This window comes from Neomonachus schauinslandi, chromosome 6, assembly GCF_002201575.2.
Source record: "Neomonachus schauinslandi chromosome 6, ASM220157v2, whole genome shotgun sequence".
Classification (NCBI taxonomy): Eukaryota; Metazoa; Chordata; class Mammalia; order Carnivora; family Phocidae; genus Neomonachus; species Neomonachus schauinslandi.
In genome coordinates, this window is record NC_058408.1 from 134,925,092 (window position 1) to 134,952,800 (window position 27,709).

General features: G+C 36.3%; 1 protein-coding gene across 2 annotated transcripts in view; it reads left to right on the forward strand.

Annotated features, from left to right (window-relative positions):
• The window catches only part of MXI1 (MAX interactor 1, dimerization protein), an 80,229-nt gene that overhangs the window by 33,203 nt on the left and 19,317 nt on the right, over window positions 1–27,709 (forward strand). For both annotated transcript variants that reach the window (XM_021700267.1, XM_021700268.1), the window contains exon 3: window positions 11,195–11,224. In XM_021700267.1, coding sequence (XP_021555942.1) covers window positions 11,195–11,224 — 30 coding nt within the window. The remainder of the gene's footprint in view (window positions 1–11,194; window positions 11,225–27,709) is intronic.

The window sequence follows — 27,709 nt, forward strand, 5'->3', positions numbered from 1 at the left end:
TCAATCCCAGGACCCGGAGACCATGACCAGAGCCAGAGGTAGACACCTAACTGACTGAGCCACCCGGGCACCCTACTGTAGTTGTTTGTTTTGTTTTGTTTTGTTTTGTTTTGTTTTAATAAGTCATGAAATCAGGTGTGTAAGTCTTCCAGTGTCGTTCTTCTTTTTCAGAAGTTCCTTTGACTATTCTAGGTCTTTTGCAATTTAATATACATTATAGAATCTGCCTGTCAATTCCTACAATAAAACCTATTAGACTTTTGATTGGGATTGCATTGAATCTCTAGATTAATTTAGACAGGCTCACACATCAGAACAATACTGAATTTTCTGATTTATGAACATGGTATGTCTCTCCATTTACTCAATTATTTAGATGTTTTCATAGTTCAGCAATATTTTGTAGTTTTTCAGAATGTGAGTAATGTACATATTTTATTAAATTTATCCTTAGGTATTTATTAATCTTTGATGCTATTGTGAATGGCAATTGAATTTGGTATATTAGTTCTAATAATTTGTATATTCCTTAGTATTTTCTAAATAGATAATAAATGATATTGTCTGCAGTACAGATATTTTTACTTCTTCCTTTCCATTCTGTATGATGTTTCTTTTTTCTGCTTTATTTTATTGGTGAGGACCCCTAATACGGTGCTAAATAGAAGTGGTGAGAGTGAACATTCTTTTTTGTTCCTAATCTTGAGAAAACTTGCATTCTTTCACCATTGAGTATGATAACTGTACTTTTTGTAGATGCCTTTTCACAGGTTCGGGAAATTCTTTCCTAATTTACTGAGGTTTTTTTTTTTTTTTTTTAAGATTTTATTTATTTATTTGACAGAGAGAGACACAGCAAGAGAGGGAACACAAGCAGGGGGAGTGGAAGAGGGAGAAGCAGGCTTCTGCTGAGCAGGGAACCCGATGCGGGGCTCGATCCCAGGACCCTGGGATCATGACCTGAGCCGAGGGCAGACGCTTTACGACTGAGCCACCCAGGCGCCCCTGTTTGTTTTTTTTTTTAATCATGAATAGATGTTGAATTTTGTTAAATGATTTTTCTGCATTTATGGAGATTATATTTTGTTTTTCAAATTATTCTGTTAATGTGGTCTGCTACATTGATTGGTATTTTTGTTGAATCTTAAGTCAGTCTTGTACTCCTGGAATGAACTCAGTTTGGTCGTGTGTATTTTGTGATACTGACACCAACCACCCATCGTTAGCGCAGTGTCCACAGGTTTAAGGGTGCAGTTCTCAGTGTGACTGCCCTCACTACAGATGCGAGCTGTACTAACTGGCTACAAATCTGGGGATCCTTAATCTCCTCAGGTTTGGTAATTCACTAGAACTACGCACAGAACTCAGGAAAGTACTATACTTATGACTACAAATTTTATTGTAAATAATATAAATCAGGACCAGCCAAATGAAGAGAAATACAGGGCAAGGTCTGGGAGAGTTGGGAACATGGACCTTCTGTGTCCTTTCCCTGTGGAATCAAGATGCTTTACCTTCCCGACACATTGATGTGTTGACCAACTAGGAAGCTCACCTGAGCCTCAGATTCCAGAGTTTTTATTTCAAAATCATTATAGTCATAATTGATTGAATCACTGGCCATATGATTGAACTCAGTCTCTAGTGACCGTTCTCTCCCTGGAGGTTAGGAAGTCAGGTGATACCAGTGGCCCAAAGCCCCAACCCTCTAACCACACAGTTCGTCTTTCTGTCGTGACCAGCCCTCAGTTCGAGTCATCTCTTTAGCATAAACTCAGGTGGTGGTCCAGGGCCCACCGTGAATAATGTAGACACTCCTATATCTTTGGAAATTCCAAGGTTCCACGAAGATGGGACTAAGACCAAATTTTTAATTATAAGACTGATTCTATTTGCTGTTGGCTTCAATTTGCTAGTAGTTCATTAAGGATTCTTGTGTCATGAGGATAGTAATCTGTTTTTTTATTTTGTTTTGTTTTTTTTCCCAATGTAATTTCTTTGGTTTCACTACCAGGATAATACTGGCCTCAAAATGAGTTGGGAAATGTTCCCTCTTTCTTTATTTTTTGAAAGATTTTATGTAGGAATGGTATTATTTATTCTTAAATGCTTAATAACACTTGCCAATGAAAACTTCTGGGCCTGGAGTTTTCTTGTGGGAAGGTTTCTGATTATGAATTCAATATCTTTAATAGTTGCAAGAGTATTCAGGGTTTCTAATTCTTCTTGAGTCAGTTTTAATAATTTGTATTCTTTCAAGAAATTTGTCCATTTCATCTAAGTTGTTTGAATTTGACATAAAGTTGTTCATAATATTCTCTTATCATCCTTGTAATATCTGTAGGATCTATAGGGATGTGCACTCTTTCATCCTGATACGATTTTTTTGTATTAGTAATTTCTGTCTTTTTTTCTTCATCAGTCTTAGAACAATTTTACTGACTTTTTTAAAGTTAACTTTTGGTTTTATTGATAGTCTCTATTGTTTCCTATTTCTTATTTTGTTCATTTCCTGTTCTTGGCTTTATTATTTCTTTCCTCTACTTCAGAGTTTCTCAGCCTCGGCACTATTGACAATTTTGACCAGATAATTCTGTTTTGAGCATCACAGGATGTTTAGCAGCATCCTTTACCTCTCCTCACAAAATGCCAGTAGATTTCCTAGTTGTAATAGCAGAAAGTGTCTCCAGACATTGCCAGATATCTGCTGATGAGCAAAATAGCCCACAGTTGAGAACCATTGCTTATCTTCTTTCAGTTTAGTTTGATTCTTTTTCTAGCTTCTAAAAGTGAAATCTCAGAGCATTGATTTTAGACTCCACCCCCAACATAAGGATTTAAAGCTAAACATTTCTCTTGAAGCACTGCTTTAGCTGCATTGAACAAATTTTGATATGTTGCATTTTCTTTATCATCCTTCTGAAGATATTTTCTGATTTCTTTGTGATTTGTTCTTTAACCTGTGACTTTTTACTTCCTTCCTCTATTTCTTTGGGTCTAACTTGCTCTTCTTTTTGTAGCTTCTTAAGGTGAAAGACCATTGATTTTGAACCTTTCTTTTTTTTTCTAATAGGAGAATTTAAAGCTAAACATTACTGTATGAGCATTGCTTTAGCTACATCCAACAAATTTTGATATGTTGTGTTTTTATTATTCAGAATATTTTCTAATTTCTCTGCATTTTGTTTTTTCATTTGTGGCCTACCTTCCAAATATTGCTGTTTTAATAGATATCTTAATTATTTTTGATTTCTAATTTAATTCCATTGTGCTTAGAGAACTTTGTGTAATTTTAGTAGTTATAAACTTACTGAAAATTATGCTTTACAAAGTGTATAACTTGCATGTTTATGTAGTGAGCCAAAAGATTTATCAGAGGCTTAAATTAGGTTGTTTGGTATATTTGAAATAAGAATTGTTTTTTTACTGAATTCAGTTCATATGTAATTAAAATTTTTTCCCCTGTTTATTGAAAATGTACATACAGGGGCACCTGGGTGGCTCAGTTGTTAAGCGTCTGCCTTCGGCTTGGCTCAGGTTATGATCCCCAGGGTCCTGGGATGGAGCCCCACATTGGGCTCGCTGCTCCACGGGAAGCCTGCTTCTCCCTCTCCCACTCCCCATGCTTGTGTTCCCTCTCTTGCTGGGTCTCTGTCAAATAAATAAAATCTTTTAAAAAAAGAGAAAATGTACATACAGAAAAATACAGATTCTAAGTGTACAGCTGGATGAATTTTCACAAAGGTGAAGAAATAAAATATTACAGACTCTTAGAAACCCTTCCCTTTGACTCTTTCCAGTCACTGTCACCCCCTCCCTGAGGTAACCACTATTCCAACTTTTGATACTGTATATTAATTTTGCCAGTTTTGAACTTTGTATGAATGGAGTTATGCTGTGTGTATTTTTGTGTATCTGCCTTTTTTCATTCAGCATTATGTTAAAATTATGAAGATTCATCCATGTTATTGAATAATAGTTTATTTTCAGTGCTCTGTAGTATTACACTGTATGAGTATTTCACAGTTTATTCATTCATTCCATTATCGATGGACATTTGTTTCCAGTTTTTGGCTAGTATGAAAAGAAATAGCATTTTTTTTGTATGTCCTTTGATGAACATACATTAGTTTGATATATGCCTATGAGTGGAGATGGAGTCCTAAGGATTGTATATATTCAGCTTCAATATATAAGTTTTAAGGGAAATTTTATTGATTGTAGTTATTGTTATGCATCCTTTTTAGACACTTGCTTTTTTGTGGCTTTAGTTATTGTGGTGGTTATGTTTTTGTCATTGTTAAGGAAGAAGCAATATGTTTTTTTTTTTTTAAAGATTTTATTTATTTATTTGAGAGAGAGAGAATGAGAGAGAGCACATGAGAGGGGGGAGGGTCAGCGGGAGAAGCAGACTCCCCGCTGAGCAGGGAGCCCGATGTGGGACTCGATCCCGGGACTCCAGGATCATGACCTGAGCCGAAGGCAGTCGCTTAACCAACTGAGCCACCCAGGCGCCCAGCAATATGTTTCTTATAAGGCAGTTTTCCTAAAAGCCTGTAATATTCAAGGTTTACTATTTTTAATGGTTTTTATAAAAATGTGTACTTTTGATAGAAGCAAATACACAAAATTACTGTTTTGAAGTAATTACTTTAATAAGGTATGAAGCTGAGCCTGGGTGGCTCAGTTGGTTAAGTGCCTGTCTTCAGCTCAGGTTATGATCTCGGGGTCCTGGGATCAAGCCTCCTGTTGGGCTCCCTGCTCAGCAGGGAGTCTGCTTCTCTCTCTCCCTCTGCCCCCACCCCCCACATGTGCATATGCGCTTTCTTTCTCTCTCTCAAATAAATAAAATCTTTAGAAAAAAATAAGTCATGAAGATGAAAAGTATGACATAGGGAATATAGTCAGTAAAATTGTAATAATATTGTTTGGTGACGGGCACCTGGGTGGCTCAGTTGGTTGGGCGACTGCCTTCGACTCAGGTCATGATCCTGGAGTCCCAGGATCGAGTCCCGCATCGGGCTCCCTGCTCGGCAGGGAGTCTGCTTCTCCCTCTGACCCTCCTCCCTCTCATGCTCTCTGTCTCTCATTCTCTCTCTCTCAAATAAATAAATAAAATCTTTAAAAAAAATATATTGTTTGGTGACTACACTTATTGGGTGAGCACTGAGTAATGTATAGAATTGTTGAATCATTATGTTGTATATCTGAAACTAATATAACACTATGTTAATTATAGTTCAATAAAAATTAATTTAAAAAAGAATTACTTTATTGTCAGCATGATCTTCTGTTACAGTGTTTTTCAAACTTTATTGAACAATGTATTATACCACTAGCAGCAAAAAAGTCTATATTCTTGTCAGCCCCCTTCAGGAATATACTTCAGAGATCCCTGCTCTAATGTAGCTGAAATTTTCTGTTTTTCTTGCCCTTTGAGTATATGTAGAGGAAATATAAACTTGAGGATACAATTGGAAGATACTTGTTTAGCTTCAGAGAATGTGTTATTTTCATTGTGTGGAGGGCAGCATTTATTTTACAAAGCAAGTGAAACAAAAATGTTAACAGATTTGGGTTTTGCTCATTAATTCAACAAAGAGAGGTCTTTTGCTGGAAGAGAATATTAATTCTGGGAATGGAGGCTTTTATTTTTCTTCCATGGTGGCACTACTCTTGAGCTAAACTGTACTATTTTGTTCAGTTTCAATTCTAGGCTTCATTTCATTGACTGCCACCAAACTACACCCTAAAGAATTAAAAGTTTATGTATTAGAGCTGTGTTGTAGTCCGCGAAAAGTCACAGATCTGGTTGAGATGATGATTCCCATTCAAATAGTAAACTCATCAGCGTGTCTCTCTTTTTTTTTTTTTTTAAAGATTTTATTTATTTATTTGAGAGAATGAGAGAGAGAGAGAGAGAGAGAGCACATGAGAGGGGGGAGGGTCAGAAGGAGAAGCAGACCCCCTGCTGAGCAGGGAGCCCGATGTGGGACTCGGTCCAGGGACTCCAGGATCATGACCTGAGCTGAAGGCAGCCGCTCAACCAACTGAGCCACCCAGGTGCCCTCAGCGTGTCTCTCTTAAAGGGATATTATTTGTGGAGAAAGATTACCTGTGATTCAATGATAAAATGATAGAAATGTCTTTTCTCTGTCCTTGGAAGTTGTTAAGCATTCAGAGTAAGGGTGTCTGAAAGGCGTACAATTCATTAGTGTTTGCTTTCAGAGGGGCACTTTATTTGGAGAAGAAAAGTGGGCTAACCCAGTGGATTATTAGAACTTCTCAACTTTACAGAGAACCAACTTCCCATAATTGAATATAGCAATGGTACATTACTGGAAGGGTTTGGCTGGACACATAGGCTCAGAGAAGCAAAGAGCTTGTTTCCAAGTGTGCTAGTATGTGATACTCATTTATTGCCAGCACTATTTGGATCATTATTTTCTTTGTGTCTATATAATCAGTCATCTTTCTCTCTGTCATACCCTAAACCTTGTACTGTTTTCACAGCTGACTAAATGACCAAAACACTTATCTTTTCTTTCAGTTTCTTTTTCATCATTATGGTGGTTTGTTTATTTCCAGGCTAATTTCAAGTGTTATTGAGAATTTATCAATTTATTGATCCGTGTAGTATACTTGATTGTTTTAGATAGTATATTTTTAGTTTTGTTAAAAATAATACAAGTAGGGGCGCCTGGGTGGCTCAGTCGTTAAGCATCTGCCTTCGGCTCAGGTCATGGTCCCGGGGTCCTGGGATCGAGCCCCGCATCGGGCTCCCTGCTCCATGGGAAGCCTGCTTCTCCCTCTCCCACTCCCCCTGCTTGTGTTCCCTCTCTTGCTATTTCTCTCTGTCAAATAAATAAAGAAATATCTTTAAAAAAAGAATAAAAAAAATAAGAGTAGTTGGAATGGCTAACATTTACTGAATGTTTTATGTGTTAGATGCTTTTACATATTTTTCTCTAATTCTTACAGTAATCCAGCCAAGCCACATTATTATTCCAGTTTTACAAATGAGGACACTGTTAATCAGAGAAGTTAAATAATTTGTTTAAAGTTACACAGCTAGGGGCGCCTGGGTGGCTCAGTCGTTAGGCATCTGCCTTCAGCGCAGGTCATGATCCCAGGGTCCTGGGATCGAGCCCCAATCGGGCTCCCTGCTCCTTGGGAAGCTTGCTTCTCCCTCTCCCACTCCCCCTGCTAGTTTCCCCTCTCTCACTGTGTCTCTCTCTGTCAATAAGTAAAAAACATCTTAAAAAATAATAATAATAAAGTTACACAGCTAATGTGAGTGATAGAGTTAATAGACTCAGGACTTTTTTCCTCTAACACCACAGATCTTTATGACCTATATATTGTTGTTCTCTGGTTTTGCTTTGGACTTCACCGCTCTGCTTATTTTATTTTATTTCTTTTTCTTCCAAGTTTTTATCTAAATTTCAGTTAGTTAACATACAGTGTAAGTTTCAGGTGTAGGATTTAATGATTCATTACTTACATCTAATACCCCAAGTGCTCATCACCCATTTAACTCATCACCCTGCCCACCTACCCTCCAGCAACCCTCAGTTTGTTCTGTATAGTTAAGAGTCTGTTTTATGGTTTGCCTCTCTCTCTTCCCTTCCCCATGTTCATCTGTTTTGTTTCTTAAATTCCACATCTAAGAGTGAAATTATGTGGTATCTGCTTTTCTTTGACGGACTTATTTCTTTTAGCATGATACTCTCTAGGTCCATTCACGTCATTGCAAATGGAAAGATTTCAATCTTTTTTTTATTGCTGAGTAACATTTCATTGTATACATATAACACAACTTCTTTATCCATTCATCAGTCGATGGACATTTGGGCTCTTTCTATAATTTGGCTATTGTTGATAATGCTGCTGTAAACATCGGGGTGCATGTGCCCCTTGGAATCAGTATTTTTGTATCCTTTGGGTAAATACCCAATAGTGCAATTGCTGGATCATAGGATAGTTCTGTTTTTAACTTTTTGAGGAACCTCCATACTGTTTCCCAGAGTGGCTGCACCAGCTTGCATTCCCACCAACAATGTAAGAGGGTTCCCCTTTCTCTTGCCAAGATCTTTTGTTTCATGTGCTGTTAATTTTAGCCATTCTGACTGGTGTGAGGTGATATCTCATTGTAGTTTTGATTTGTATTTCCTTGATGATGAGTGATGTTGAGCCATCTTTTCATGTGTCTGCTGGCCATCAATATGTCTTCTTTGGAAAAATGTTCATGTCGTCTGCCCATTTTTTTAACTAGATTGTTTTTTGGGTATTGAGTTTTAGAAGTTCTTTATATATTTTGGATACTAACCCTTTATCAGATATGTCATTTGCAAGTATCTCTTCTCATTCCAAAGGTTAACTTTTAGTTTTGTTGATTGTTTCCTTTGCTGTGCAGAAGCTTTTATCCTGATGAAGTCCCAGTAGTTTATTTTTGCTTTTGTTTCCCTTGCTTTGGGAGACATAAGAAGTTGTTACGGCTGATGTCAAAGAGGTTACTGCCTGTGTTCTCTTCTAGGATTTTGATGGTTTCTTGTCTCATATTTAGGTCTTTCATCCATTTTGAATTTATTTTTGTGCATGGGGTAAGAAAATGATCCAGTTTCATTCTTTCGCATGTTGCTGTCCCGTTTTCCCAACACCATTTGTGCTAAGGTCTGTCTTTTTTCCATTGGATATTCTTTCCTGCTTTGTTGGAAAATTAGTTGACCATATAGTTGTGGGCCAGCTATGCTTTTTTACTTATGCTCCCTTCCACTTGGTATGTCCTCCCCCAGGTCCAGCCTCTACTAGTAGCAAATAGTCATCATTTAAGATCCATACCAAATGATACCTTTTTCTAAAATTTACCCTGAAAACCACATTTGGAAGTAAATTCTGCCTACTTTAAACTCCCACAGTGCTTTGTACCTTTCTTCATATATTTATTTTGCCTTGAAGTATAATTATTTCTATACATGTCTTAAATTTACCAACTAGAGACTGTCTTTGATTCCTTGTAGCCTAAGACAGTCTTAAAGAAAGATTACAGGCAAAAAAGCCATCAAAATAGAAGTACTACTGATGAATTTTTTAAAAATTGGAAGATTGGGGCGCCTGGGTGGCTCGATCGTTAAGCGTCTGCCTTCGGCTCAGGTCATGATTCCAGGTCCTGGGATCGAGTCCCACATCGGGCTCTCTGCTCCTTGGGAGCCTGCTTCTCCCTCTGCCTCTCTCTCTCTCTCTCTGTCTCTCATGAATAAATAAATAAAATCTTTAAAAAAAAAAAAAAGATAATCTCTTGAAAATGAACATTAGACTTTTTCATCCTGTGTCACTTGGACCTTATAAAACTGTTAAGAAAGCAAAAAGTGGACAAGATATAGTAACTCAAAGAAGACTTTTGGCTTTTGAACTAAAAAACAGTGGGTAGGGGCACCTGGGTGGCTCAGATGGTTGGGCGTCTGCCTTCGGCTCGGGTCATGATCCCAGGGTCCTGGGATCAAGTCCCGCATCGGGCTCCCTGCTCGGTGGGGAGCCTGCCTCTCCCTCTCCTTCTCCTGCTCCCCCTGCTTGTGCTTTCTCACTCTCTCTGTCAAATAAATAAAATCTTTAAAAAAAAATTGGGTAAAGTTTCTACAAATTATGAGACTGACAAAAACACTCCTATTGTTAAAGTTTAGAAATGTGATTGTTAAATATCCACTGGAATAATAAATCAGATTAAAGTAATCAGTAATGTGATATTCTGAAGACATTTGATATTAACCAGGATATATCAAATGATTAAAGTTTTAGATCTGGTGACAGGAACTTAAATTCTCTTTTATAAAATTCATGTTATTAATGCTAAATTTTTATAAAAGTAATACATGTTCATTTAAGAGAACTCATATAACATAATTCTAATAATAGCTAACTTTAGAGTTTGTTATATTTTGCTGTTCAGTATAAATTTATTTATTCCTCATAACAATCACATGAGGCACGTACTGTTACTTTTCCTATTTTATAGTTGAGGAAACTGAGCACAGAGAAATGAAGGCACTTTTAACTAGGCCACACACTATTTGAACCCAGCACTCTGGCCTTATCGTCTGTGCCCTTAACTACCAGGTAGTTAAGAATTTGGGTTTTGGGGGTGCTTGGGTGGCTCAGTTGTTAAGTGTCTGACTTTGGCTTAGGTCATGATCCCAGGGTCCTGGGATTAAGCCCCACATCAGGCTCCCTGCTCCGCGGTGAATCTGCTTACTACTCTCTTTCTTCCTCTGCCCCTTTCCCTGCTTGTGCTTTCTCTGTCTCTCAAATAAATAAATAAAAACTTAAAAAAAAAAAAAAAGAATTTGGGTTTTGGAGTAAGAAAGACCTGCGCTTAAATCATGGTTGCTACTTCTACTCTGGGGACAAGAGCCTATCTCTACCTCTCTGAGGTTCAGTATTCTTACTTATAAAAACAAGGGTCGTTTGGGGGATAAAATGAAATAATATGTTAACTGTGTAGCACACTGTTTAACAGACACTATATTTGTTCAGTAGTTGATAAGTATTATAACAAATACTGATAAGCAAAATGAAAAAAAGTCACAAAAAGAAAATAACCATTGTTAGCATTTTGAGATATATCCCCTCAGTCTTTTAAAGGTGTGTTTCTTGATTTTATTAATGTATCTTCTTTTATTTATATTATTTTCTTCTTTGTATAACTTTGTTTATATTTTACACAAAGGTTAGGAAAGCTTGAATTTGTATCACTTAACAGTAAGGCAAGCCTGTCAGCTTCTGTGCTAGCCAAAACTTTTTTCTCCCTATGTTTAGGAGTTACTAAGTGGAGGTAGAAGAGGACATAGAAGTACATTTTTCTTTTTAAACAAAAATGGGATAGTGTTTGAATTAAAAATCTACAAATAAACAAAATGTAGGAAACTAGAAGTAGGCAAGAGAACATGTGCTAGTATTAATTTTATTAAAATAACAGTGAACACCAGTGTCAGAAGAGTTAGTTAACTGAAGACACCATATCTGAATGAATAGTTCTAATGAATGTAGACTATTTCTTCTTGATGAGTGAGGTTATAGAAGTCTGACTATATATTGCATTGTTAAAGAAATTCACTAGGTGTGGTATGGTGGTAACTAATCCCCCTTTCCATAGCCTTAGCAACAAGTGGCTAAATGGTCTTTTTTGTTTTCCTTTTAGGTCTACACACAATGAGCTGGAAAAGAATCGGTGAGTCAGTGATGAGTGCAGCTTTCATTTATGTTAAAAAGCAAACTCAGTGTTTTACCTGTGAAAATAATATAATAGTACATGTGTAGTTGTAATTGTATTTTAAATGTATAGGATATCATGATTCTGATACATATGTATTCCAAAAAATGACTTAAGTAGTAGGTTTATACCGTCTAAACTGGAGGATATCAATAAATTTTTAAGCTCACTTGAATTTTGAGTTTATGGTATAGCTGCCTTTATGTTTCTGAAAACAGGTTAATTGTGATAGGCTCATGACTTAAATATGGTCATGCTATAGGTAGACAGAATAAAGGTTTCTATGTAGTGTAACTAATAAGTATTATGACAAATTGTAGGTCATTGAATTTCTCTTCCTTTGCAGTTTGTTCATTTATTCATGCATTCAACAAATCTTTATCAAGCATGAAGTATGTGTCAGTGCCAGGCAAGCATACTGCTTTAGATAAGAAATACAAGAATGTGTGAGATAGTTTTTGTCCTTAAGGAGCTTACAGCTTCCTGGGGGAGACAGACAGGTAATTAAAATCCTATATAGTGTGGAAGTATGGTAATGGAGAAGCAGAAGGTGCTGAAAGATCGCTTTGGAAAGTCATCTGATTTTCTTTTGAGGGAGTCTTGGAAGGCTCTACAGAGGAAGGTGAGTGAGTACTGTGTATTGAGGAAACTGCAAGAGGTTCAATATGAGTACTATAAAAGATTGTAGCAAGATGCAAGCCAGGCCAGATATTGACAACTATGCTGAAGAGTTTGGGCTTCTTCTGAGAATAGGAAGCAGTTGAATGATTTGTAAGATGGGTTGTCATGTGATCAGATTTGTCTTTGGAAAATCGTTTTGGCCATAATGTGGAGAATTGGTTGATTGGGAGAAGGGATCTCAGAGACAAGAACACTCTTGGAAGCTATTGGAAGCTTCCAACATAAGGGATGATGGTAGCTGTTGGAGATAGAAGTAGACAGAATAAAGAGACTAGGGAATAGAATCAGTAGAAATTGGTGGTTAGTTGACTGTGGAAGGTTAAGTTTTAGATGGTATTAACCATTTACCAAGAAAAGGAATGCAGGAAGAGGACAAGTTTGGGAGAGAAGATGAGGATTGTATGAGTAAAATATTCTCTTTTTGATACAGAAACTAGATTAATAAACAAACTGGAATAATCTGCATCAGCCATTTTTAACAAATAAGATTTCCATGACCTTCACTTTTTTGTCCTTTTTTTAATAGAAGGGACATTACAGATTGACTAACCTAACTACCTCATTGCAGATGAATTTAAATGTCAAATCCTCTTCAATAGGCTTAGCATAGTCCTCCAGGCTGACTTAGTGGCTTTTACTACTTTGTTTGTACAATGTTTTCTTCATATTTCTTATTGTAAAACTTAATCAGGTAGTATTGTAATTATCTGTTCATATGTCTCTTTCTGCTGAATGACTGTGACTGCCTCAAAGTCAGAGATTCTGTTTAGTTTTGTAACCTCAGTACCTAGCATTTGATGCATTTATAGTTGATAGTGGCTTTAATATTGAGTGAAGCCAATATTAAAACTGGAGCAAAGTTCAGTGGTCTAGTAAACTGCTTTGTGGCAAAGCAGTTTGGCAAACCTTTCATTTTAAAGAATCTCTTCTCTGCCTTGTATTTCTGGTGTATTAAAGGAAGTATCTGGCTAGTTTAAACATGGCAAAAACACCAAGAAATGACAGCTCTGAGGATTCTAAAATTAAAACCTTCTATTGTATTTTAAATTAGAGCATAGAGTATATTTTGGGCCACATGTTTTAAATACTGATAAACATGTGGCTTTCATAATTATTTCACCCAGCTAAATGTAGTCCTTGGGAGACCCTCACTGGAAACCTGGCAAAAACCTTTAACACTCTAGAGACTCTTTAGTCAACTATTTGGAATGGAGCTTTTTAAATCTTTGAGTAAATTTTGTTTGTATGCATTCTGTATGCCAATTCTGATAACTTTATCCCCCGTATTATTACTTTGATATGTCCTAAAGTTGTCTAATTTAGTATCTGTCTGTGGCACAGGTGTAACGTGTAGCTTTTGATTGCCTGGACGTTATATGAACTCCAGTGTCTCCAGTGAAGGCTTTTTGTTCCCATTTTATTTAGTTAGGTCTAAGACTCTCTTTTTTTTTTTTTTTTTTTAAAGATTTTAAAGGAAAAAAAAGAGGGGGCAGGGGGGGGGGGAAAAGCAAACCCCCTGCGGGGAGGGGCCCCCCCCCCCCATGTGGGGCTCCATGTGGGGCTCGATCTCAGGACCCTGGGATCAGGACCCTGAGATCAGTACCTGAGCCAAAGGCAAACGCTTAACTGATTAAGCCACGCAGGTGCCCCAGGTCTAAGACTCTATGGCTGATTTCATACCCTACCTCACTTAAGACATGATTCCCTCATCCTCTTCTGTCTTCTTCTTCCTCCCTCCTTTTCTTTCTCCCTTCCTCTCTTCCTTGAGTCTTAATTGAAAGGTAATATAGAATTAACCTTTCCAGGATGCATTTGTTTTTAAAAGGGGTAGTTATCAATATAAATAAATCTCAAATTTAGTGGAATGTGTCAAAGGGTGAGTGCCAAAGGAAGAATCCAGCTTAATAACCTGCATTCCACTTCTGGAAAATTAGAGGCTGTGATCTAGCAAAAAACAAAAATACTGGTAAACACAGGATGATTTATTTATTTATTTATTTATTTTATTAAAGATTTTATTTATTTATTCAGACACAGAGAGAGAGAGAGCACGAGAGGGAACACAAGCAGGGGGAGTGGGAGAGGGAGAAGCAGGCTTCCCACTGAGCAGGGAGCCCAACGTGGGGCTCCATCCCAGGACCCTGGGATCATGACCTGAGCTGAAGACAGATGCTTAATGACTGAGCCACCCAGGCACCCCAACACAGGATGATTTAAAGGGAGGGAGGTGTTTTAGCCAAATAGCAAGAAGGCAGCACAGGAATATTTTTTAAATTTAAGTCTGTATTGTTGTTACATTTTTAAGTCCCCTACCTGTTCTATTTAATGGTTCTTCCCCCGCAAAGGCAACATTTTTATTTGATGTATTAGAGAAAAAAGATAACCTATGTTTGCCTTTCATTTGCTTTTGAGTGTGAATTTACATGAGGAAAGTAATTCACTATCAAAAGGGTAATTTGATTTTGTCTTCATTCTGAGAAGATATTCCTGAAGTAATTCATATTTTTGAGATTTTGCACTTTACATATGACATATTTATGTCAGGAGTTACTTTTTTTAACTTGGTTTAATATCTTGCATATAAAGCACCTCTGAGTTAGCGTTTTTTTATGGGGCAAAGCAGTGAGAATTAATGTAGATGATTTTAAATTGTTAGTGAATAATAGAGGAATTCCAAAATAAGGCTATCCCAAAGCCCTGTGATTGTTGAAGCTCTGGGTCTGGCCTTGAGGAGATAGTAGCCAGCAAATGTTAAGGTTCATGCTCCCAGATCTCAAAGGAAAGCCTAATGGTGGAGATTTGGAGTCTGGCAGGCCAATTGTAGTTTGGCTTACAATTACCCCAATATGCAGGTAGGCTAGTAGGGAGCTTAGGGTAGTTTCAGGACTGATAATGGGATTCAGGTTTTCTTGGATAAGTCCTAGGGGCTTATTTCTGCCTAAAACCTTGATGGTTACACTAAGTTTACTCTAGATGGTTCAGAGCATTTATTTGTTACTTGTATATTCACATTGTCCCCCTAGACCCATAATAGCTTATAACTGGCTCTGGAGGTGGAAGTAAAAGAGAAGCAGAGTACCTTTAGATGTTCTGCATTCCTCAGGAATCTGTATGTATCATTTCATGGTGAAATTAATGAGTCTTTGAGATTTAAGATTTAAGAATTTCACATTATCCATTGGCTTATCTTATCTGTTGTGTCCTTACCAGAGGAAAAAACCATTCAGTACAGATATTAGATCACTTCATTGCTTTTTCATTTTCTTAATTGAAATTACTGATGATGTTTTTGAAAGAGTCAACAACTTTAACAGGACTTTAATGGTCAAGAACCTTGGTGCTGACGGCAAGAGAGGCCATTCAACCCTAATAGCTGTCATTCCTTTGAAACAAAAGGCTTACCCTTATTGCAATTTTGGCAAAGCTAGCCGGGCCAAATGAGGATACTGGCAGAGCAGAAGTGCCTGAGTATTTGGGATAAAAGAGAAGCAGTTCCAATGAATGGTAATAGGTGTCCTCCATATAGAGACTTTCTCATATTTCTGAGGGAAAGATGAAAATGACATTTATACAGTACTTACTGTATTCCCCCACTATGCAAGACTATTATGTAATCCTATAAGGTAGGAAGGCGAAAATGTAGGCCAAAGTGTTATTGAAAACTAGCCATTTTGACCATCATTAACTACAATTTGAAACAAGGTGATGGGAACACAAAAACAGTCCTAACGATGGTTGTCTAATCATAAATATGATAGCTGTATGTAATATCAGTCTTTCTCTCCAGTAATGATTAATAAATACTTTGTTTGGCATTCTGGTAGATAAAATGATGTATGAGATACTGACTTTATCCTATCCTTGAGGTTAAGGTCATTATAGTTTGGTAATTATGGGTTTCATCTTTTAATACCAGGATCTAGTTTAGTTACCAGTGAATGTCTAGAAAGGTGTACTAAAAGTGTTTTTCAAGTTGAAGATTGAAACCCACTAGTAGTCTATGCAATCATTTTAGTGAGTCATTTTGAAAAAGAAATTGAAAAGACTAGAAAATACCAAAATGTATTGCTTGAAGTAAAGTTAAATGTAGAATTATGAAACTTGTACATACTGGGTTATGATATAAAATACTATGGTCATAGTCAAAAAGCCACTGCTCTGAATAGTGAAGGAGAATGAATGTATGCTGAGACATAAAGAAGAGATAGAATTTGAATCTATGGAAAAAATAAGGGAAGAGGTCAGTGTGATTAGAGCCATGGAAGCCATGGAAGTGATACCATAAGCTATGTTCAGGAAAGAGTGAGTAGACCATATTGAGTGGAAGAGTAGAGTCTATCAAATTAACAATGGGAAATGAGGCCAAAAAAGTGTTTTGGGATTAGATTGTGCAATGTTATTGAATGTTAAGGAATTTGGATTTTCTTTTGTTGGTAGTACTAAGTTTTTGAGGCTTTTGAAGCAAAGAGATAGGTATGATCAAAGCATTTATAAAGAAAAAAAATACAGTCTAGGTATAGAAGCAGGGAGACTAGTGTGGATCCTTTTGAAGTAGCTCATGTAGTAGTAGGCTGTAGGAACCAGCACTTAGGTGATGGACTTCAGAACAGAACGGAGGAGAGAGAGGTCTAAGAAACACCAGAAAGAAAGAACATTATTTTTAGTTAACTGCTACCATTCAGTTTTCCTTCAGTTTCATTCTTCACATAGCAGCAAGAGTGATCCTCTTAAAGGACATACCAGATCATGGCATTTCTACCTACAGTCCTCCACAGCTTCCCGTTGCAATTAGGTAAAACCTATGACCTACAAAGTTCTACCACTCTGTCCCTTGTCTCTTATGATCCAGCTGACACTGCTTGCTTTCTTTCCCTCAAACACACCATGTTAATTTTCATCCTAAGGCTTTTGCGCTTCTTCCTTCTGCTTGGAAAACCCTTGCTCTACTAGCTCTTCATTATTATTTAGTTGTCAGGTCATCTCTTTAGAGAACAGTAATCATTCCCCAGTCAGTCTCTATCCCATTGCTTTTTCTGTCACCTTAACATTTATCTGTGTGTGAATTATTTATGTTTGAGTTACTGGACTACTTTCATAGAATGTAAGTTTCAGGAAGGCAGGGACTTTGTTTTATTTACCCTTCACACATAGCAGTCATTCAGTAAATATTTACTGAATGAAAAAATGATGATATGTGCTATTGAGTATATCCATAATCAACACTATATGTACTTGAATTTTAATGGCTTAAGTGAAAAATGACAACTATATAAAATAGAGTTCAACAGATATATTATTATAGTGAAATAATTTCTTGGGATGTATATGGAAAACTTAATGAATTCTTAAAACATAAATTATATGAAAAAATTTGATAATTGGGAACATCTTATGAGGTTTTTACCATGAGGGACTTTATCTTGCTTATAAGAAGAGAATCAATAACTAATTGATTCTTTCAGTTCATTAGGATATTATATAGTGCACTAAGACAAAGACAGGTAGTTTTGTAAAGAGGAATAGTTTATCTGATGGAGTTCATGCTCCACTTATGATGTCTTTATTTCTTTCTCATTCTATGTGTTGAAAATGGCAAGCATTTTTACAAGGTAAAGATTTATATATACTTGGAGACTAAAATATCATAAATAATTTCAACTTTTTTGTGTTAGAATTTTTGATTTATTAGTTACATTTATCCCAGTGGTTTGGACATGATAAAGAATACAGAATTCTTTCTAGGCTATCTATATATCCAATCCCCATTTGACATGGCTAGTTTGACAGAGTGATTGTTTTGATCTACCTTATCCTAGAACAAAACAGAATACTAAAATCTTTGTGACCATGGGTTAGGGAGTGGTTTCTTAGTATATTACCTGATTATTTAGGATTCCTTGGAAGGAGGAGCATATAATAACTGGTTTTGGGTACTTGTATGACATTTGTTTAAAAAGAACATGCACTTTTTTTTTTTTTAAGATTTTATTTATTTATTTGAGAGAGAGAGAATGAGAGACAGAGAGCATGAGAGGGAGGAGGATCAGAGGGAGCAGACCCCCTGCCGAGCAGGGAGCCCGATGCGGGACTCGATCCTGGGACTCCAGGATCATGACCTGAGCCGAAGGCAGTCGCTTAACCAACTGAGCCACCCAGGCGCCCCAACATGCACTTTTATATATAGTGTGTACATTTTAGAAAAAATTTACATTTGTTAGGAGGAAAAGAAATTATAAGATTGGTTTGGCAGAACTTTCACTGAAACTTTTACATCAACTAATAGTACCTAAGGATATTTGATTAAAGACAAGTTATGGGGTTAGGGAAACTAAACTTTTATTGTAGGTTGAAATATATGACTGTAGCTCGATCAGAAGTCCACAGTTGGGATTGAGTGCAGTAATTTTGGGAAGTTTAGTAAAAAACTCTTCTTAGCCTTGGTTTATTACTAAGATATAAATCTCCGTATGAAAATACCTTATAGTAACTTCCTTAGCCTCATAAAGGGCATTTATGAAAACCCACAACTAACATCATGCTTAGTGGTAAAAGACTAAATGCTCTCCCCTAAGATCAGGAAAAAGACAAGGATGTCTGCTCTTTTGGCTTTTACTCAACATTTTTCTGGAGGTTCTAGCCAGGGCAGTTAGGCAAGAGAAAGAAATAAAAAGCATCAAGATTGGAAAGCAAGTAATAAAACCATTTTTATTTGTGGATATCATAGTTTTATGTATAGAAAATTCTTAGGAATCCACATATACAAAAAAAAACTATTAGAACTCATAACCAAATTTAACAGAGTTGCAGGGTTCAGGATTGACACACAAAAAACAATTGTGTCTCTATATACCTGTCTGAAAATGAATTTATGAAAACAGTTCCATTTACAGTGGCATCCAAAAGAATAAAATATCTAGGAATAAATTTAACCAAGGAGGCAAAAGATTTGTATACTGAAAACTACTACTTAACATTGTTAAAGTGGCAATACTCCCTATACTGATCTACAGATTCAGCGCAAACCCTGCCCAAATCCCAGCTTCCTTTGTAACAGGAATTGACAACTGACTTTAAAGTTCATATGGAAATGCAAGGTACCCAGAATAATCAAAACAATCTTGAAAAGAGCAAAATTGGAAGACTCATACTTCCTAATTTCAAAACTTACTACCAAGCTTCATAATCAAGACAGTGTGGTACTGGCCAAAGAATAGACTTACAGATCAGTGGAATGAAATCCGGAGGTAATAACTCACATTTGTGGTGTGCCAAAGACAGTTTTTTGACAAGGATGCCAAGACAGTTCAGTGTCTTTTCAGCAAATGGTAGCTGATACACTGGATATCTACATGCAAAATAATGAAGTTGGATTCCTACCTCACACCATATGTAAAAATTAACTTAAATGAATCATAAACCTGAATTTAAGAGCTAAAACTATAAAATTCCTAGAATATGGGAGTAAATCTTTGTGACTGTGCTCTAGGCAGTGATTTCTTACATATGACACAAAGTATAAGCAACAAAAGAAAAAACAGATACATTGAACTTTATCAAAATTAAAAACATTTGTGCTTCCAAGGTTACCATCAAGAAAGTGAAGACAAATCACAGAATTGGAGAAAATACTTGTAAAGCATATATCCAGTAAGAAACCTGTATCCAGAATATAGAAAAAACTCTTAAAACTAAGCAATAAAAAGACAACCCAATATAAAAATGGGCAAAGGATTTGAATACCTATTTCTCCAAAGAAAATATACAAATGGCCAATAAGCACATGATAAGATGTTCAACATTAGTGGTCTTTAGGGAAATGCAAATCAAAACTATGTAATACCACTTCACATTCACTAATGGCTAACTTAAAAAAACTCACCAACTTTGTAGTCATCCATTCATCAGATCAGTCTCTGCTGATTGGTAGAAAGGTCCAAAAGAGTTGACTGACATCATAGTTTGGCACTTAAAAGTAGTGATGTCATTATCGTCTGATGGCACTACACAAATGACTCAACACTTTGTAATTACTTAAGACATGTAATTAATCACAGATAAGTTTCCAATACATTATATGGTGCTACTACCTAATATGGTTTGGGTACTTGATAATAAGTCAAGTTTGAGCTCTGTCACATATAAGAAGGGTATATTTAAAGGTCTTTAAGAACCTCTAACAATGAAATCCAACAAAATTAAGACCATATATTGAAAGGATGTACTAATTGTATAAGTTTCATTTGGGGTGTAATAAAATACAACTCAATTATGTTTTGGGGGCCTTAAATAACAAATTTTAAAAGTATAGTTGTAGAGGGAAGGAGAAATAGCATTGTCCAGAGACCAGGAAATAGCTACTGATCTAGTTTTCTGATGAGGCAAATAAAATAATGGCTACTTTCCTTTTTAGTCTAAAGATGGAAAACTGACACCCTTAGTTTTGATTTATGTAAAAGTTCTGACGAAGATAATTTTATTCTTTGTACTTTTTTAGATAGTAGGAGTCCAGTTACAGTATTGAGTTATTGAGAGTAACTGTAGGACACTAAAAAAGTAGTTATACATTGGAAAGTAAGGGATACTTATTTAATAGAGTTTTTCTATTTCTGAAGCTGTAGAACCAGATAGATGTGGATGTTAACATTATCAAGCAGTATGCAGAGTACCCATCATTATTTGCCATGGAGACATATAATTGATGCATTTATTTTTGTATGCAAGAAAATGAATATTTTAACCATATTTTTATAGGGATAGGAATGCTGAAAACTGCAGATAAACTAAAAATAGCTGTCAGAGTGCAGAGATAGACACCTGTTAGAGTTAGAATTAAATGTTATATGAGATAGAGATGAAGTAATTGGTGGGTTTTGGAGATAAGATATATGGTTAATAAAGGAAGCATAGCCAAGATAAAATTACACATCTAAAATGCAGCCTATGCAATTAAGTCATAGTTCCTATATTGATCTTTGTCAGAAATAGCTCATTAAGGTTAAGCTTTCTACTCCCTGACCCAGGCTGCAAGGTGATAGAGGCGGACTCAGACAAGGATTACATGCTAGAAACCAAGTGTTCTCAGAACGTAAGCTGTACAGTTCCTAAACGTTGAAATCACTTCTACAACTGATAACATGGGAAGAGATGAGATCATTAGGTCTTAAAAATAACCCAGAAAAGTTATAACTTGAAACTCTAAAATTATGTCTAGAAATAGACTTTAAATAATTGACGTAGTGAATATTATTTACCATGGTGAAGTTGTAGTACCTTTTTATCCAAGTGATTGCAGAGTGTGTATCTCTGTGCCGCTATAACTTAAGGAAACACTTCCTCTCAAACCATGAATTTGTATTTTTAAAAAAGGGAATAGTTTGATTAATAGGCTTTCCTGATATCTTTTAGATGATAAAGTATACAAAAATTTATTTTATATGCATCTTTGAGGAATATGTTTGATCCATAAAACTGGCTGTACCTTTTATACTTTTATACTGATGCTCATAATAATTAGACAGCAGCAGAATTCTACTAGACTTCAAGGCCATATGCTCTTTTGCTAAATTCCTTTGCCACATATAGTAATTAGTACAATATAAATGCTCTGATAAATATTGGTTTAATAATAATAACTGCAATTCAAGTACTTTTTCTTAAGCCGGCATCTTCTTCATTTAAAGAAATTTCTAGGGGCGCCTGGGTGGCTCATTCGTTAAACGTCTGCCTTCAGCTCAGGTCATGATCCCAGGGTCCTGGGGTCGAGCCCCGCATCGGGCTCCCTGCTCGGCAGGAAGCCTGCTTCTCCCTCTCCCACTCCCCCTGCTTGTGTTCCCTCTCTCACTGTGTCTCTCTCTGTCAAATAAATAAAAACTTAAAAAAAAAAGAAAAAAAGAAATTTCTGTTTGGGTAGAAATTTTGGCAATTAAAGCATCCCAAGAAGTGTATCAGTAAGAAATCCTTTTATTATGTGAGAGATTTCTTATCTTGCATTTCTTTATCTTTTAAAATTTAGATTCATTTGATACATTTTAGCTGTTGCAAAGAAGAGAATATTTTGTATTTGCTTATATTTTTCTATTTATTCTAGTGAATAATGCCATTTGCAAGTCCCATGGGTGTTACTACTGGAAAAACCACAAGTCTAAAGAAGAATTCAGTAATGAGAATAAAATTTTCTAATATGGTTACTTGCTAACCAGTTCTTGAAGGACAGATTTGCTTAGAAAATAATTAACAGCCCTGGGATAAACACATGACATGTTTCTTATATCTTCTAGCTCAAGAAAAGTTGAAACTTAATGAACTCATATGACTTCCTTGTTTTGTTGTTATCTTGGGGAAAGCTAATAGAGAAAGGTAGATTTTAATACCAAACATGGTTTAAGAGCTAAGTTGTTGAAAAGGATACCTGGAATCCAACACAGATGACTTCTTTGTGGATTTGTAATCTGTTGATGTGAGAGTTGTACCAGAAGTCAGAAAATAATGATTTTCCTTTCATCTCTACTACTGGTAGGCTGTGGATGTTATATAAATTATTTGATTTCTTTGGGTCTTGCTTTCCTTGACAGTAAAAAGAAAGAGACCTAGATTTCTGAATTCCCTTCTTATATGAAACGTTTTAGAGTTCTATAAATTTTAAGTTCAGCGATCATAGGCATATTAGAAACTTTATTATTATTCTGTTGTCTGCAAAGCATTTTCCTGATATAATGTCTGTATGTATGCATGCAACAAACCCCACCCCCACACACACACGTGCGCGCGCACACACACACACAAAACGAAAGAACAGCTGGAAAAATGAGCTTAGAACTCACCTCATTCAAACTTTGGGATTTTGTAAAATATCTAAAGATTATTGTAACATATGGTGCTATAGCTACAGTGATAAAAGCCTGTTTTGTAAGTACTTATTTTGTAATGATAAATAGTAAATAGCTCTATAAAACTAGTAGAATTTACCCTGGGAAGCATATGTGTCTGTGTGTATATAAATAATATAAATACATTCCTCAAAGCTGTATACACATACACACACAGAAAGGTGTGAATTCTGAAATTTAAATACTATTGAATATTTAGGACCTTGTTCCTTTTGGAAAATTGCTTACCATTGACTTCTAAGGAAATGTAAATTTAAACATTATTGTGCTAAATCTTGGTCATGTTTTTGTTTTTGTATTCGTATTCTCTAAGTAGTTTATATCTGCTCAGGCTCCAGAAATCCTGTTTTATAACTGTATCGTATTGCTGTATCAGGTCAGTCATTTTAACAGGCCCCTGTGATCACTAAATGAGGTCTGCCACACCAGGAGGAAAAAGCACAGAGCTGTTAAACAGAACTTTAAGGAAGGATGGCTTAGCTTATTTAAAACATTTTGTCTATAAACAGTCTGTAGAGAAAGTAGCTGTAGGTCAATACATTGGTATCTTTTTTCCTTACCATTTGAAGAATCAAAGTAGCTTTTCAGTAATGTTCTCACTGCTTTGATGGTCTGCCAAACCCTAATTTGGAGACATCTTAACTGTCCGTCTCCCTCTCCCCACCCTGTTTAGGGTTGCTAAGGGTTGCTGGAAATCAGAGTCCACTAGAAATTTATGCTTTCTTTAACTGTAACCTCCTTATGGATCAGCCGTTCTCACTTCTTATTGTCTCCTTCCAGCATTTATCAACAGCGACTATTCAACCTTTTTTTTTTTTTAATGCCCCCAGCAGAATGTGAGGCAAAAGCACAAGCTAGGAGTCATCAAAATCATATTCTAGTTTACAGATAAGGCTTCGGTTTCTCTAAAATTAGGTGTAGAATTAAATGATCCTTAAGATATGTTCTAGTCCAAAAAAATTCTGAGATTTCAGGTGCCCAGTCCCACTTTTTACTCTCAGTTCTAGTTTTTGAACCAGGAGTTACGACCCGTATCTCCTCACTCCTAAAGACATTTCCAGTATATTATTGTGACTCCTCCTTTGCTGAAGCTGTGGACACCTGGTTTAAACTTCATCTCTGTTTTCTACCATTATTACTTTTGGCTCAAATTCCTTGACTCTCCCCACCCCCACTTCCCTTTTGAACACCTAATGCACACATGAACAAGATGCATGAACAAGAGTAACAAAGTTTTTACAATAACCAAAAATAAGTAACCTGAGTTTCTAGCAATAGGGGGAGTGGCTAAATAAATGATAATATATTCATAACTTGCAGCAGGTAAAAAGAATGATATAGACCTCTGTGTGTATATGGAGAGATTTCCAGGCATATTAAGCTAAAAAAGCAAATTGAAAAATAGTATTTCCAGTATGATCTCATTATGTTAAAAAAGTAACACAGTCCTATATGTAAATACATTGGAAAATTTCTGGACAGATATATGTGAACTTGATATACTTGTTACCTCTGGGGAAGAGAGTGGGAGTCAAGGAGAAACTATTGTGTTGATTTTATTGTTAGAGTTTTTGTAGTAAAAATGTGTATTGTGAGCTTAAAGATTATTAAAAAGGCAATACATATAATTGTACTAATATATTTCCATAGATAACAAAGCTGGAAGGGGCCTTAGAAAATCATTTAGTCTGATATCCATATTTTATGGATAAGGAAACCTGAGTCCATCTCTGCCAAGTTGATTAATGACAAAGTCAATATGAGAGCCTGGATTTTCTGATTCCCAAACTGGAACTTTTTCACAATGCCTCCTAAGTACAGCTAAAATAAATATTTTTCATGAAATCTTTCCTGGTGATCCAAAGTGATATCTTCTCTAAATTCCTATCTGTTCACTATTTGTATCACTTATATGAATTTTAACCCACACGACCTTATACTATAATGTCCTCCCTTTCTAGATCATTTATATCCCTCCCGTGAGGGGAGGAACTTTAACTTGCTCATTTTTGTATTTGACACAGCCTCTTGTGTCTAACAGGTGCTCAGTGAATCAATAATTAATATTTTTGTTTGATTTTCATGGCAGACTATGCACCTTGCGTTAGATTAAGAGAAAAAAGTTAAATGCCAAACCAAATAAACAGCTGGGGGCGGGGGTTGTTTTTGTTTTGGCTGTTTTGTTTTGTGAATCCTGCCACTTCAAGATAGAAAGTATTTTAGGAAGGCACATAGTGAGATATTTGCTACCCTGCAAATATCTTCCCTTTCCAAGGAAAATAGTTTGTTCTCCAGTAGTGCTTCAGAGAGAACAGTTTGTCCCCATAGGATATTCTAGGTAATATGACCCACTTAGGAAATATGCGGTGATTGTGCTTCATAATGGCACCTCTGCTAAAGTTGTACCATGGGAGGAATGCCTCTTGAGTGTGATGGTTTTACAGATGAAAGTACATTTTTCTCTGTATTTGAATTGGTACAGCAGACCAAGAAACTCAATTGTGACTTAAAGTTTGACTATAAATAGCATATAAGCTATGACAGATCTTTTTTTGTTGTTGTGAAGATATTTCCTCAAAATGTTTGGAGTTGATACAAGTGTCTTGCCCTTGATGTATTGTCACCCTGTTCTGTCTAAATAGCTCTATAAATTGATATTAGCATCTCACTAAATTTCAGCTTGTTTTTTGAGATATAGAGTCTTCTCTATGATTTTTATATGTAGTTGTGTTAATTCTGTTTTGCTTTCGGTTTTTTGGTAACTTAGTTTATTCTGATAGCTATTTAATTTGACATCATTAAAATCCTGCAGAATTTTTAAAGCAGGTTCTTTCATGGAAGTTCCCATTATCAGCTAGGACATTGTGCTTGGGCAGAGCCTTAGGAAGACTTCCTCTTTTTTGGAAGGCTAATATCTCTCTTAGTTTAGAATTAATAGCTTTAGGAAAATCTCATAGAATGCTGACAATTTCCATAAATGCTTCTAGCCAAAGAGATTGTTATTGAAGCGGCCAATTGGTGCTCATAGGTTTTCATCTAGAGTCATTCTTACTGTGTCAGAATTTAAAAATCTGTGTGTGGGAGCGCCTGGGTGGCTCAGTCATTAAGCGTCTGCCTTTGGCTCAGGTCATGATCCCAGGGTTTTGGGATCGAGCCCCACATCGGGCTCTCTGCTCAGCGGAAAGCCTGCTTCTCCCTCTCCCACTCCCCCTGCTTCTATTCCCTCTCTTGCGGTGTCTCTCTCTGTCAAATAAATAAATAAAATCTTTAAAAAAAAAAAAATCTGTGTGTGTGTGTGAAAGCAATTATGAGTTTGGCTCACTTCAAAACTATGAAGTAATTAAAATAGAGAAGAATTTATTAAATAGGAAGTGATCTGTAACAAGTAAATTTCAAATGTGGTGTATTGAAACTTGTTCTTTGTTGAGCATTTTATTAGAAATTTTAAAAATAATTATGTTTAGCACAGTTTGATCTGCTATGCTTGGAAGGAAAGATTTTAGTGCTTAGTTTTTCACTGTTCTTGAGATCATAGAATTTTTTTAACTTTCATACAGATAAAGATTTGTACATTACTCATGATAAAGTTAATAGGCCTTGACTGTGATTTTCTAAATTTTTAATTGGCCTTAGAATTTGCTATAAGAAAATTCCTTTTATTTTAAAATTGTAGTCAGCAGTGCTTAGCTTAGTAACATTTGAATGGAATAGAAAAAATGGATTTTTATTTTTAATTCCAAGTATAATTAACACAGTGTTATATTAGTTTCAGGTGTACAATATAATGATTCAGCGATTCTATCCATTACTCAGTGCTCATCATGACAAGTGTACTCTTAACCCTTCACCTATTTCACTCATTCCCCTCCTCACCACCAGTTTCTTCTGTATATTTAAACATCTGTTTTGAAAAAATGGATTTTTTTAAAAGATTTTATTTATTTATTTGACAGAGAGAGACACAGCGAGAGAGGGAACACAAGCAGCGGGAGTGGGAGAGGGAGAAGCAGGCTCCCCGCTGAGCAGGGAGCCTGATGCGGGGCTTGATCCCAGGACCCTGGGATCACGACCTGAGCTGAAGGCAGATGCCTAACAACTGAGCCACCCAGGCGCCCCCCAAAAATGGATTTTTAAATGTTAGCTTGAGGGCATTTTCTGATTGGTGCTTTAATTTAAAATTAATTTTTTTCAGGTGGTAGTTCTTTATGGAGAAACATTTTTGGAAATGATATACTTCTATCTGTGATTTCTTATTTTAGGCGTAGCAAAGCTAGAGCTCAAACATATGTTTGAAATTGGCAGCTTTAATTTGAAAAATGGCCCTACCTTTCTTGGCAAACAAAGGTTAATTAGAGGTTTCCCAACCTTTTTGATAGAGCTTTGAGTACTTTAGTAGAGAGGGGTTGGATGCTAGTATATAGGTCCAACAAGCAGAGGTTAGGAATAAATAATTGTTTTGTTTTTTTTTAAGATTTTATTTATTTATTTGACAAAGAGAGAGCACAAGTAGACAGAGCAGCAGGCAGAGGGAGAGGGAGAAGCAGACTCCCCGTGGAGCAGGGAGCCCGATGCGGGGCTTGATCCCAGGACACCGAGAGCATGACCTGAGCCGAAGGCAGACGCTTAACGACTGAGCCACCCAGGCGCCCCAGGAATAAATAATTGTTAAGAATTATCCATCTTTTAGGGCGCCTGGGTGGCTCAGTCGGTTAGGCGACTGCCTTCGGCTCAGGTCATGATCCTGGAGTCCCGGGATCGAGTCCCACATCGGGCTCCCTGCTCGGCGGGGAGTCTGCTTCTCCCTCTGCCTCTCCCCGCTCTCATGTGCTCTCTCTCTCTCATTCTCTCTCTCAAATAAATAAATAAAATCTTTAAA